Raw genomic sequence first — 15,135 nt, forward strand, 5'->3', positions numbered from 1 at the left:
TAATACAAGATATGGGTGAGTCGTCCTCCTCCTCACTGGCTTTTTGTGACTCAGTCTCAAGGTTTAGATAATGGGATATTAGAAAAGTAGATGCATTCAAGGGTTTTGGGGACATATGCAGGATGGAATAGAGTTGCACATACTAGGTGCCTAAATCCACAGAGGTTCCCAATAGGTAAAATAGAATCTGTCCCTAAATCACCCAGGTGCCAGTTTAGGCAAGCAATAAACTGAGCCCTGAGGTTTCAGAGTTCTGATCTTTAGGCAGAGTACTATTACAGTCTATATGCCCACATGCAGGGCTGGTGCACCCTACCCTGTGGAACCTGTGACCACAGGGGGCTCCGCAGCCAAGGGGCCCCCTGCGGCCGTGAACACTGCAAATCAGTGCTGTAGCAAGTGGGGGGAGGGAGGTGGGGCAGGCGGGCGGTTGCCACAACTCCGCATTGCCGCTACCGCTTTCATGTCTTGGAGCTCGCCACACCCATGTCTGGCAGCTCGCCCCACCCCCGTTGCCGCTGATGCTGGCTTCTTCAGCTGCTCTCAAGCCAATCCCCTCCCCCCCACCCTACCACCACCACTGCAGGCTTCTTCTCATCAGGGAGCCCCAAAACTATATCTTGAAGGGGGCCCCCAAAAATTGTGGGCAGGCCCTGCCCACATGGAACTTATCTTGCCACTTAGTTTGCAATTCTGTTACTTGCTAGTGTACATATATAGGCACCCATGTAGTTACTGATCACATATACTAGTCTGTGATGGTATATGGCTGTCAGAGCCTAAGTCTGCAGGGAAAGGACCCTCTTATAATTCAACCAAACAGCCTGCTGGTTAGTGCACTCACTTGGGAAGTGGAAGACTGAGGTTTTAGGCTTCTCTTATTCAGAATAAATTTGGATCTTCTTCATCTCTTCAGCTTCAACTTCCCAGGATAGTGTTCTAACCACCGGGACATTGTACCTTATACAGTGCCCTCTCTGGCACTTCTTTTGAAATGGAGCCACTGCACCTTGTATTTAATAGCCATTGGATAAAATGGATGGAGAAGTCTTTGCACCATTGGGAGCAAGGATCCAGGCTAAAACTCAGAATCCAATCACATTTTAGTGAGCTACACATCCTCTAGCTTGCCTTTTTTTTCCTGGCTCCACATCCTTATCTTAGCTAGCCAAGAGGCTAGCTTCAGGAGAAGGGCAGAAGAAAGGAAGGGATAGTGCTTTTAATCTGTGAAGCAGTGCTTAGAGTGCTGTTCTAGGAAACCCTGTCAGAGTGATGGGATTTAAGACTAGAACCAGGATTTCCTGCTTTCTGTATGAGCACCCTAACTACTCAGTTGTTGGATTCAAAACATGGCAGTGTCCTCCCTTGTTCCTTTAGTGCCTAACACCTGCTAGTCCTGGGTCTCTGTTGTGTAGAATTTCCTGGCTTACACCTGCCCAGCATATGTGTGTACATAGCTGTCTGGCCAGTGTGTAGCCAACTGCACATGCTCAGGATCCATGTGGATGCTGACACAACCACAGTGCATGGGTAATAGAATTGTATATTGTGTGTAAAAAAAAATACCACTTGGGCAACTGGAAAGTTGCCATTTGGGCATGTAAAATGTAATGTGAAATTGAATTCTGTCCTTTGTTGAGATCCCTTTTTTCACCACACCAACATAGCTACATCTTTGAGAAGATAGTGCAAAACAATGCAATTAAGTTTCCTCTGAGTGCCATGTTCTGGTATGGGCCTATTATATCCCATCTCCCAAAATGTTAGCTCCCTCCTAGATTTTGAAATGGCAGCCAGGCAGCCAGCTTGCTCCCCAGTTTTATATCTTAAATAAGAAAGTACCTATCACAAGAGCTCACCATACCTTTTAGGAGCTGAACAAGAGGAAAGGTCCCTGCTCTTTGTGCTGCAGTATTTGCTTCATCTTTAGCTTTCAGGCTGAGATGCTCCATAGTAAATGCAAGTTTGAGAGATCCCTGTTTTCCTTATAGTGCTAATCCCTTGCCCTATCCCTTAAAAAATTAGGCAGGTCATGAAATTTAATAGCTTTGCTAGTGAGTGTAGAGAAGCAAGAGGATGGAAAGACCAACAGGCCATTGCTTCCTGGGAGAAGCACCAAGTGAACAAAGCGCCCAGGGTTTGCTTGTAATGGATATGAGTGGTTGCACCCCATCCACCACACCTCATTTTTAAATATAACAGAGAGAGTTAGAGAAACAACTTATAATTTAATGTAATAAAAAATAAGCTAGCATAGATAGTATGTCATCTTTAAAATATTACATGAATTGTCACATCATTTATGTATTTAATACAAATCAGATGCTTTGTAGTACAATTTACAGAACTAAATTCAGGTGATATTTTCAAGGCTCTTAGCTAAATATAATTTAATTCACTCCCTTAGGTTCCTTTGGAAGGTCTCAATCTTAACACCTCTAGAGAGGAGTGACAATTTAAGATACTGAAAGTCTCTCTAGGGACAGGAGATGCATTTGGTATTACAAGGAAAAGTCTTCTGAGTCATGATATTTTCTAAGAAATACATGATCATTCCCTGAGATACTCTGTTCTCTTCTAGACCAAGTCACCTGTTTTCTTTTCTCTTTTTAAAGTGTGTAAGCTTTTATTGGGGGTGCTTTAAAGCTAATACTGTCTTATGAAATCCACCTTGCAGAATTCAACATGTTCCATATGATCGCAGTGGGGCTGAGTAGCTCTATACTCGGTTGCCTTCTTACACTCCTTGTTTACACATATTGCCAGCGATATCAGCAACAATCCCATGATGCAACTGTCATCCATCCGGTATCACCAGCTCCTCTTAATACGAGCATCACTAACCATATCAATAAGCTGGACAAGTATGATTCTGTAGAAGCCATCAAGGTGAGAAAAAGGGAGAGTCACTGTAATGTGTAAACTGTATGATTGCATAAAGTGGAATTCTGCTTGTTAGTTTTTCATGCTGGAAGTTGGAGTCAACATCAGAAAAATTAATAATGTTAAAAATAGTAGAAGTTTGAATTAAAAAAAGATTCAATTGTAAGTATCAAAATTATAAAGATTTTACCATACCCACCTGTATTGCACAGAATATAAACCATTATGATTTGGCTGGTATGCTTATACACTATTAACTATTCCTGGAAGAAACTAGATCATTGCTTAGTTTTTGGTTTAAAATTGTCTTCCCCAATCTGCTATTCTGAAGGCAAATCTGGGCCTTGACAATTGTAACAAAATGTTGCAGGGATTTTTCTGTAGTTCCAATGACAGCAAGCCAAAGGTCCTGTTCCCCTTCCCCTTCTATGCCTTCATATGTGTGATTTAGGTGGTGAACACGACAGGTCAAATTCTCATCTGGCATAGCACCATGTGAGATGAGCCAAGCAGACTCATGCTGGCTAAGAGCCAGCTAAGTGTCTGGCATGATGAGTATACTGCATGGCCATAGGTTCCACTGTATTATTCATGTTTATGATCTTTTAGAGCACCTGCCCCTTTCAGATCTCTTAAAGTATGTGGGATTGGACAGTCTGAAGGTATGTAGCTCAATACCAGATGTTGCAGAAATTTCTATAACCTGGTTCTAGAGTCCTGATTAGTGACTTTTCTTTTTCATTTTCCCTTTTTCATATTATTTCTTTAAAAAATAGAGGGTTTAAAATGTAAACACAATATCATTTTCTGAGATCAATGTGTGTTAGGTACTTTTGAAAATCCCATTAGACAATTATCTTCATTGTTAATAGCTTTGAAAATCTAACCATAAAGTCAAATGCAATTTGGTTATGTCAGCCCCTAAGCAAGATTTAAATGCAGTTTAGGTGCCAGTGTTACAGAGAGTGGTCTAAAAGTAATTTCTGTTGTTTAATGACGATTTAATATAAAAAGCATAAACAGAACTGCCTACCCTTAGAACTGTTACTAGTTGTTCTGGATTGCAGAATAATTGAGCTACTTATTTTGGAGACTGAGTCAGGAGTTTAGAAGACTGACAAAGGCAGAATTTTAGAAATGAACCACTGGTCACCTTCAGGATTTCTGGATTGCTCTTCAGAAATGTCTGTTTTTTATTATTGAGATGCTTGATTTCTTGACAACCATACTTGGTCAAATTAGATTGTCCTTCTGAGCCAGGGACCCTAAGTTTTTGCCATTCCATTACCTAAGTATAGGAGTCTATGGGCCAGATTTTTTGCTACACATTGGATGTCTAAGTGGACCTAGGTGCCTAAGTGTGATTCTGTTTCACACTTCTCAAATCTTTGAAAAACTGTTCATGCAAAAAGTGGGTGGTTCCTCTTCCTCTTTGCTGCTTTTTTGTAACTCAGACTCAAAGTCAGATTATGGTGCATTACCAAAGTAGATGCATTACTGCATTTTCAGGACTTGAATATGGGGAAATAGGATCACACTTAAGCATGTAAGTCCACTTAGACACCCACTAGGTAAAACAGAATCAGGTCTTGGCTCTGACCAAACAGGATCTGGCCCTTAGTGCCTAAATCACTTCTGAAAACCAGGCTTAGACTTCTAAACCACTTAGATACTTTTGAAATTTTTACTATAAAAAATCAAGAAGTGCATAAGAAATAAAGCAAAAAAAAAAAGTCAATAAAGCTATACAGAGCCATTTTGACAATGAAAATATTGCAGGAAAGAATGAATATAAAAAGCAACTGGTAGTTTTCAGGTATTCTTCAATATATATGTGTATCTATGTATGTATTGCATTGCTGGTGTACAGAAAAATCTAGCTACTGAATGAAGGACTTGGACATAGATGAACACATAATGCAAGTGTTCATAGTGAATGTGCCCCTAGACTGCATTTTTGTCTAAAACTATGACTCCTGAGGTTTGCCCCCAAAAATCACTTTAATTAAATAATGCTTACTGACTCCCCTCCCCCCCCCCCCCCCCATTTTCTTATTCTTTTTCCAGGCATTTAACAAAAACAACCTGATCCTGGAGGAGAGAAACAAATACTTCAATCCTCATCTAACTGCAAAGACCTATTCTAATGCCTATTTTACAGATCTCAATAATTATGATGAGTACTAATGGGCTTGTGTATTTTTTTGGCCTCTTGTAACTCCCCAGTTCCCCAAGGCCTGTGCTACATGACCGCCCATGTGTTTGAGGCTTCAGAGATGAAATTTGGAGACATTTCAAGCACACTCCAAGCCATCAGTGTCCCATTGCTGCCAAAAACACCTGTATGTGACATGATGTTCCCTATTGCAGAAAGTAAAAGTTTGGCCGACAGTATCAAGTGTCAAGATAGCACCTGGGCTTTGCTGAACAAGTCATGAGGAGTATGTCATTTTGTTCAAGTTTCTTAATGTTGGGTCAGATGTTGCTAACATGTTTCTAACTATTTCATTGAGCTCTCAAGAAGTTATAACCCCTCTAAAGAGTGTGCCAGGAATATGACTTTCGTTTTCTTTTGGACATTGCCACCACCTTTCCAGAGGAATTGAGCAAAAAGCTCTGCTCCTAGCAATGGGCCCCTCTAAGGAATCTTGGTGACATCATACTGCCAACAAATGTACAGAACATTGATTTAAGTGACAAGGAGAAATTTGATATTCTGTAGGTATTCCAAGCAGTCTACATTTTGTCTGCTTTGACTGCAAAGCGTTGTCTGAAGTTCTTGGAGTCTATTGAGCTATCTGGACCTTGAAGAAAACAAAATATATACCAAGGGCTTCTTGTGACAAAAGGGAAATCTGCAAAGTAGGTGGTTCCAAGTTGTAAAACAGTTCAGGTGACAAAAAGCCTTCATCTTGTTTGTTTTGTTTTGTTGGGAGGCTGCGGGGAGGAAGACAGGTGGGGAGGGCACATTTGAGCGTTTTCTGCATGTCGTTAGTAAACTAGCGTTCTTGTAGCGTATGGACTTGCATGACTCATGGCATTCCAAAGACTTCCTCTCTGCGGCGTGCTCATACAGAATACACTTGTCTGGTCCCTTGTAGCATTCAACATCATGCCAGTCACTGAAAGGAATACCATACCTTGATTTTTTCGCCATACTCTGTTCCTGGCACTCTTGCAAACATATGAATAACTGTAAAATTGCTTTTCTTTTTACACCTGTCTGACAAAAAAAAAATCATGGAGTGTGAATGTGTTATGAAAAACATTGTTTTCATCTTATCGATGTGTCTGATCCAGGCTAATCAACCCCTCCAGGAGCATTAATAATGTTGTTTAAATTGAGCTTCCCGTGAGGATTTATTGATGTAAATATTTAAAGTACCAGCTGAGTTTTAAGATGTCATCTGTGATTTCTTGTGCAATGGCAGGCAAGGGAACAGAAGCAATCCTCAAATTGTTGTGCCATTTCTCTTTGTTTCCTCCTACCCCACCAAACCTCTGATATCTTTATTTTTGGAACAGCAATTCCAGCTGTACCACTGAAATGAAAATGGCAGGGTTGTGTGCCCTTTCTTCAGCCCAGAGGTCCAAAGAATGTTTATCATAAAAGATACGTTTCAAAGCTTACTAGTTGTTATTCTCAAAGAGTTCAGAAAAGAAATTAAACAGTGAATGTTAAGGTTTAAATAGTTGCCTGTTTTTAAAGTATACAATATGCCAAGAGTATTTCAAGGCAGGGAAATGAAAAGTGGGGATGTTTCAATTTTGAAGACTTTTTCTTTAGGGCGCGGGGTAGTTAGTTAGACACCTAGAGGAAACACCTGTAAATGCAAAATGTTAGAAATAAAGTCACTAAAAATTTTGCAGTATAAACTATGCAAAAATGCCAACAAATGTAGAATTTCATGTGAGGGTGTGCACAGCTATGGTGGCCTTGTTATTTATATGGCCAGGTTATGGATTGACAACAAGACTACATTAATTCCTCAAACCATGCCTAGGCAGACAGGGTTCTTTGGGTAAATCTGATATCTTTTATTAAACCAACTCAAATAGTTGGAAAAATTCTTTTTAGCAAGCTTTTGGGCACAAACGCCCTTCGTCAGGCTGAGGAAGCGTCTGCAACCTACACCCCTCAAACCATACCTATACATTGTAGTGTGCTATATTTTTGAATGGGGACAGTTTTGAATACTATACTAAGCTTTCCACATCTGCTCTGCAGTAAAATGAGAAAATGCAAAGAAAATAGGCTTGGAGAAGCCTTCCAATATGAGCCCAACTGAAGGACCTTCAGGTACTTACCAAGGGAGAGTTCATTTTACATCTTATGCATTATTTGTGTGCAGTATATTTATACTACACTGTGCTCACAGCACACATTTACATTCACTGAAAATAATTAAGATGGGCTTCCTAGTTGTTTTTATTGGATTGTTCTCAGTATTCGTTTTAACTGCCTGCTAAAAAAAAAAAAAAAAGCCTCCACTCTGAAACAAGTTCACTGCAGAAAATATGGTGGTACTTGTCCTCTATTATTTACCATTGTTGTAGTAAACTTTTGATTTGATTTCTTAAAAAAGAAATACTGCCTACTATATTTATTTCCCTTTGGTAAAAGGAAATCGCCTTTGCGAAAAAATTTAGTGGAATAGATAGAGGGGTGGGGAAAAAGCTTTCCAAATGATAACTGTTGTGGCAATACAATCATTCTGCTCCTGCTGAGAAATAGACATTTTCATTTAAATTATATAAAGAGACTAAAACCTGTACTGCTATCACTGCCAAAATAAAAATACTAGAAGCCCCACTTTTCTTTCCTGCTCCTCTACTAATAGCAGCATTAGTTTGGCTTCTGTATTTTAAATTTACATTTTTAGTTATTAATGCCACACCTTAAAATATTTAAAATATTTATCTTTTTTATTTTAATCTTTTCATTAAAATGATCTGAAATGAGTTAGCATGTTCCTCTGCAATAGTTTTTGAGGAGCGTATATCTATATATCAAACTGTTTTCCATTCCTTGTACATACAGATATATAAATAGATATATACTGTATTAGATAGGCAATAGTAATATTATTGGGATAAATCACAGAACCTTACATTTAATTGTAATAACCATGTGCCTTTGACCACCTCTCCTACACGCTAACCCCTGTCTATCTCCCATGGGACTGTTTCAAACATTCCTAATCTCTGAGCAGCTGTAAAGGAATGTCATTTTTCTTTAAAAGAAAAATCAACCTTTTTTTCTTGGATGTGGAATTTATCTCCCCAAATGATCCCATCCTAAGTCCCAAGACTGAGCAATATTCAGTCCTACAGCAAAAAAAAAAAAATTAATTAATAATTTTAGGTTCAATAATTCATGTTCCTTCAAGGTAAGGAAGAGATCTCTGTGTGTTTGTATGGGGAAGGGAATCCCAAGCTTTCCAGTGGGACTAGAACTGGAACCAAATTAAAGGCAGGAACACTTTGGATGTAGAAACACTGTTTTAGGTAAGGTTAGAGGTATTTAAAATGTATTATCTACACTTATATTTTCTGCTTCTGTGTCCTGCACAGTCATACACATGGAATAAATGGAGCCTAGCCTTCCAGGCAGGGAGATGCAAAAAATAGTTCCAATCGGATTGGGTTTTATATTCTTCCAAGTATTTCTAAAACTATTCCCCCCCCCCCCCCCCCACACACACACACACCTTCTGAACTAGGGGAAGTGTTGGCGGGAAGTGGATTCTGGTATTTGAAAGCACAGATGATAAAAAAATTAAAAAGCTGCACCATAGCCAGTTTCACACAAGTTTCACATAAACCAGTAGGCTTTGCTTGCGTTGATATAAGGAGAAACTTCGACCCTTCCAACATTGTTCTGTTCTGAGTGCCTGCCCTCTCAAATTCAATGCAGTACCCTGATGCACACAATTCTGTCTCTGAGGTAGCAATCAGTTCCACACAATATATTCTATTACTTCTGTCCTGATAGCATTCATTTTTAAATACTGAAATTTTGCACTTAATGAAGTTTAAAAAAAATTATCTGGTGTCAACCAAAATGTCACTGATTAAATCTGTTACTTTTATTTTTGGGTAGTACTGACTAAAGGAAAGTCTTGACACTGGAGGGTAAGGGCTAATTTCTGGTTCATCCTTGTGTGCCTAAGTGACATGTGCATAGCCACGTATCTGCATTTTTTGGCACTTACGCACAGTTTGGATTCCAAGTAGCTATGCTTGCCCTACACTTCCCTATCAGGCATGCTCAGTGGGCTGCACAGGTGCTTAGGGGGGGACATCAGGTAAGACCTGAAACTGCAGTTATAGAAAACCACAATTAGTAGGTGTCACATGGAGAAGATCTTTCCTTTTTTTAGCACAATAACCTAGTGGTTAGTGCACTAACTCATGGAGCAGGAGTCTAGGGTTTAAGTCTACCCTCAACCAGGAGATGAACCTTCATCAACGCTTCTCAGCAAAAGGCTCTACCCACCAGGCCATGGGCCGGGCATTGTCCAGAGCCCTTTCCAGCCCCTCTCTTGTAGCTGGCCCACTGGGCAGCCAGAAGGGGAAGATATATGAGGCCAAGAGTAAAACAGTCAATGAAGAAAGATGATGACTTAGTGCGATAGATGTTACCCTGGGAGGGCACCCTAGTGGGGCAGAAGCGATTCCACTGTTGCTTATCCACTTTATCTAATAAATATTAAATGCAAGGTAAAGAAAAGCCATTGTAGGAGGGGAGGCCTGAACCCAGGACCCTCCTCCTCCATTTTACTTCAGGCACATACATACAGACTTGAGCAGTCTTACTCTGCCGCAGGTGGAAACAGAACTCAAACTGAACATAAGCATCAAAAACACTTACATGGCTATGTAAGTACTATTGACATCCATGTCAGTGAGAGAGGATTTGTCATTGAATAGTTCAAATTATAGCTGCGCAGGTCTAGACATTCTGGGCTTGATTCAGTATGGGATGCACAGGAGTGCATTACTCAGTGGCTCAGAAAATCCACTACTGTGATTGCAGATTTTATCTTGTATTTGGATTTGAATCTAAACACTTTTATACTCACCTAAGGTTTCTGTTGATGGAAGCTTTTTCAGCCATCTGCAGTGGCCTGCTGCTGCAGTAGTGTGGTTCAGATAAAACTAATCAAAAAATGCCTGACTGGGATTAGGGTTTTCACAGTAGAGCAGGGAATAAAATGGGGTCAAAATGGCTTTGATTTTGTATGCTGTCAAATATGACTAATTAAAATCCTGGAAGGGTGTAGGGTATTGTGTACATTAAATGGAAGTAGTCATTAGCTTTATCAGAATCCCACAGTAACCTTTGAGAAATATCATGTCAGTGTTAAATCAAGAGCCACAAAGCACTTACATTAAAGAAAAAAAGTGCTCAGCACATCCGACCATATGGGCACTCAAAAGAGAAAAAAAGGGAGCTTGAAGATGTAAAGGAAATTTTAAAGAAAAGAAATATTAAATAACACCTCTGCTGATAATGATAGAACGATGAAAGCCCCGATTCAGCAAGACGTGAACATGTTTATCTCTCAGTACAAGAGTAGCTCTACTGAAATCAATGGAACTTAAGCCCATGCTTAGAGCTATTCATGTGCTTAGCTGCTTTGCTGGATCAGAGCCTAAAACTCCCATTCTGCAAACACTGAGCATTTTTCTTACTGTGTCAATGAACTAACTGAGGCTAATCACACATGTGGTAAAATGGGTACAGAACTGGGCCCCAACTGTACTACTTCTGCAAGAGCCCATGGAAAGTAGCAGAAGAGGACTGCGCTGGTACCAAACATCAGAACTGAACTGAATGAAAATCATTTGCTTTCTGATCTGGGCTTTGATATCAGGGAACTGATATGTGTTCTTTGTGTGGGATATTTGAATTCATTTTTTTCTTTGCTAAATAAAATGGGTTACAAAACAAGATGTTTGGCTTGGCTTGATTTAAAAGACACGTTCTCCCAGACTACAAAATGGTATAGAATGGATCCAGGAATATTTTTCATTTCAAACCAGTGTTCAGTTTGACTAGCCTCTCTAATAGATTTGTCCATCTAACCTAAACTGATCCTTAGGGGCCATGTTGCCACATCACGAGCCTCTTGGTTCACAAATACATGAATGTGTCTTTCATGCTATTTGCTTATCTTGGCTGCAATTAAAATGTCTTTCTGGTGCTCTTTTTTGTTTGTTTTTGGAGGTAAACCTGGTATGGTGCAAGGTACAGGCTTCAGGAGAATGGGGAAATGGCATGCCTTGGGAATTTTAAAATTACAGTAGCTAGAATGGAAGGAAATGTAAGAAATAGCACAGGACTGGGAAGGAGATAGGATGAATGATCTAAAAAGGTTTTTTCAGGTCTGTCTTCTGTGCTTGGGGTGATGTGCCAAGGGAATGCATCCAGCTGACAATTCTGATGTCAAAGAGTTTGTAGGTGAAAGGTGGGCCAGCTATTTGAACTCCAAGCTCTCTTAGCAAAGGAAGTAGGAGTAAGTTGTAGGGCACTGTGAACTGATGACTTGGCTGACTCATTACTTAAATTGCAGACAAATGTTAACCCTCTGCTTGAATGATTGTTCATCATTTGCAAGACCAAATGAGACAAACCTTTTGCCCCTTAAGTAATCAGGTCTATCAGCTATTACAGCCAAGCACCTGGCAGGAGAGTCCATGTATTTCAGCAGATGCTTAGGCAAAGAAATGTCACTGTTTGGCAGCAGGGATAAAATTAACAGAATGGAGACCTTTTCAAGAGCTGGATATGTGGATGGATATCAGCTTCTCTCAAAACTGGTCAGTATTTCTGGACAGATGTCATTTTTGCTTCCTCATAAGACTCTTAGATTTCCTAATTTGATCTCTTCTGCACCTGACCCCCTCTTGCTGCACCAGATCAGACACCTGTATTCTCCCTGACTGAAGGGAAGTATACATGGTTCCCTTTAACTGAGAGTTTATTTGCATAAGAATGCAGTTCAGACCTAATTAAAGAAGTGCATGCTTGTGTGTTTAACAAATTTAACTAAGATGTTATAAAAGGCTGTATAGGTATTTTTTTACCCCTTGGTTTAAACCAGGCATATTTTTTTTATTTAGTTTATTTATTTAGCCATAATGGTTTAAAGTAGACTAGACTTTATTATTTTTAACTTGAAAACAGAGTAGTTACACAGAGGTTCCATCTGTTTAACCAGACCGTTTTGAAAATTATATAAATGTAACAAATGCAACTTTCCTATATGGATGAGACTTCACTTCTAAGTGGTGCACAAAGTTGCTGTATATCAACATATCCCATCCCAAGGACTGAGAATACAGAATCACCTCCCCATCATATTTGCTCCAGTATCCACCAACCATATTTAATGATTCTTACAGCAGAAAGTTTCATATAAAATTCTCCCTTGTCTTAGCTACAGCAATGGGCATAGACTAAAATTAAAATATTTATCAAATTTCAAAGCAAGGCATGTCAAAGGAACTCTAAGGTTTCATCTTCTAAATAAAGAAAAAAAATTGAAGACAGCTGGGCTGGAAAAGTAATTGGTTTCATACCTGTGTGCTGAAAAGTGCTCTGTGTTTAAGCAACATTATAATAGGTCATCATTGACTTTGAAAGGTTGTTTTTGATTGTAACTTACTGTGACTCAAGGGACATAAGTCTCTTAGAAATATTTTCAGAAATGGATATGGCTGGGGGAAAAAATGCCACTGCTTGTAATAATAGGGTAAGTGGTCTCTGCAGAGAATCTTACTGGGATGGAAGTCACACCAACCACCCCCTAAATGCCAAATGCTCTTGGAAAAACTGCCAAGGCTTCAAGGGAAGGATCTTCATTTTTAAGAGGAAGACCAATGCAGTGGTTAGAATGCAGGGCTTGGACTTCAGCGACTTGAGCCAAAGTGATCCCTTTGAAGACAGAGTTATTTTGGGTTAATTTCACACTGATTAGAACTGAAAGGAGATTGTGAATTCCAAGCTTTGTTCATTCTGTACCACTTGATTTGCTTTGTGAGGTTTTCAAAGCCTCAGTTTATCGCTCATTACTTTGTTTCCCTGTCTGCAAACAAACTTCTTAAGAGGGCCTTGAGGTTGCTATCATTTCTCATCCCTCTCAGATTTTTGGGAGTCTTCATTCATGACCTCTTATAAAAACTATGGAAACTGCTGCACGGAAGGTGTCATAGAGCTACCTAGTATAATTAAGCTAAGTACTTGCCCTAATAATAAGGATGAATCAAACTGCATGATTTCTGTGTAATGTGTAAAAACACCTCTTTGCCTCTGAAAGGGAAGATTAAACCAGGGCCAGATACTCAGAGATAAGAAAAAAGGAGGTCTGGAATGGCAGAGGGAGTAGATAGGTTCTTGTTTAATTTGGATTGGAAAGTTAGAAATGGAAAAGCTTGCTAGGTCCAGCCAAGACCTTGGCCAGCGCAAGACTGGACCATCAAGTACGTTACAGTTTTTAATCTAATCTAGTTATAAAAGTCCAAAGCAATTGAGCCTCTAGAACAGAAACTTATCCTGAAGATACAATACAGTTTGCTTCCAGCAACTTTTCCCTTATATTCAGCATATCTTGGTTTTTCCTTTTTCCATTTTACCCATTACTCATAGTCGTACCCCCTCTTGTGCTGCATGAAATAATTCCTCCCTGTAGATAGTCACGGGCTGTTAGCATATAATTAATCTTCTTGCAACCAGGCACACCTCTGACACCACAGACAAATGTTACATCATTAAAATAAATAGCCTAACACATTTACCACTTCTTACTTTCCTTACAAACCAATCCTTTTACTTCCATAACCACTTTTGTTCCCTTGTCTTTTAACTCTCTCCAATCTTTTTTATCCTTCCTAGAAAAGTTGCATCCAGAAATGAATATCATATGTCAGGTATATAATGGCCCAAAACTGTTTAGAATCACACTTATTGTTGCTTTGCTCCATTGCGTGGTGCTTTGTGTCTGGATCTCAAACTTCACTGACCCTTCTTATAGCCATACAGCATTGCAAACTTTGATGCCCACTATAACACCTATTTCAATAGGTTTCCCTTGCTCCAGCATATATTGGATTTGTTTTTTCCCCTCAAGTACTTTACTTTGCATTTTTCCACATTAAACTTGGCTTTTGTTGCTTTCTGCTCACCTTTTCAGTCTCTAGTTCATGTTCTATTGCTACATTGCTTGAATATTTTCATAATTCCTACCCATTCAGTAGTGTTGGGAGTGACATTATAGCCACAATAGTCCAGGAATAATGCAAGAAACAAGGATTTTGTGGTTGATATCTTTTATTGGACCAACTGTGTGGTTGCAATAAAGTTAGACAAGTTTTTGAATGCAGGACAGGTCGCCTGAAGAAGAATGGCTTGTTTTCTAAAGGTTATCTAACTTTACCCCAGCCATGCCTACCCAGTTCGTGTCACTTGGCAGTTTTGTGAAATTTGCTTATTACTCCCACTTTCAGGTGTTGAAAGTCAATACAATTGGTTTTAGCACATCCTCACAGTACACACTATACAGTTCTCCCAAGTCAGGACTTTTAATATTTGTCCTTCGGCATGCATATAGCCTCTTCTCAGTCAGCAAAATAGGAATCCAGTCTATAAATAATTTCTTTTTGGAAGAGCAGTATCAAATGTTTGACTAAAATCCCCATAAATAACAAGGAAAGTGCTTCTAGTGTTGCCATTCAGCCTTGAATAAGAAAAGCCCTTCATGTTTGGCACAATTTTTTCTTTAAAATCTCAAGCTGTTTGTATTGTTGATAGTTCAGTTACTAGTTACGGCCACAGTTCAGGGAAGTTCATAAGCATATACCTAAGTTAAATGTGTTTATGTGTGTCACGGCGGGGTCCTCGCGGAGGGCCGTGTGCTCCTTAAGGTCCCTCGCTCCGTGTCAGGCCGGCCCAAGGCACCCTCTAATTCTCGCCCGCCACGTCTTGATGGAATATATATATAATTGGGAGGCTGCCTATGACTCCCTGGGCACGGCTACTCAGGACCTCTGTCCCCGCAGTTCTCCCGGACTCCTATGGTCACCCGGTATAGTGGGTGCTCCCCAAGCACCCTAGCCTTATGGGCTATGCGTGGCTCCTACCAGCCCCTGATACCACGCCCCAAGCCTCGCTGATGTGATAGACGTTGTTGGGTCTCCCAGCCCGCTTCCCGGGCCTCCTCAATAGTGTAGCCCACTCTGGGCTCTCTG

General features: G+C 39.9%; 1 protein-coding gene across 3 annotated transcripts in view; it reads left to right on the forward strand.

The window, feature by feature from the left end:
- Positions 1–7,378, forward strand: part of SEMA5A (semaphorin 5A) — a 593,698-nt gene extending 586,320 nt beyond the window's left edge. For all 3 annotated transcript variants that reach the window (XM_006015687.3, XM_025205600.1, XM_025205596.1), the window contains 2 exons: positions 2,678–2,889; positions 4,951–7,378. In XM_006015687.3, the coding sequence (XP_006015749.1) occupies positions 2,678–2,889; positions 4,951–5,070 (332 nt within the window). In that variant the 3' untranslated portion in view covers positions 5,071–7,378. The remainder of the gene's footprint in view (positions 1–2,677; positions 2,890–4,950) is intronic.
- The last annotated feature ends 7,757 nt before the right edge of the window (positions 7,379–15,135 follow it).

The sequence above is a fragment of the Alligator sinensis genome, unplaced genomic scaffold (genome assembly GCF_000455745.1).
Source record: "Alligator sinensis unplaced genomic scaffold, ASM45574v1 scaffold126_1, whole genome shotgun sequence".
Taxonomy (NCBI): Eukaryota; Metazoa; Chordata; order Crocodylia; family Alligatoridae; genus Alligator; species Alligator sinensis.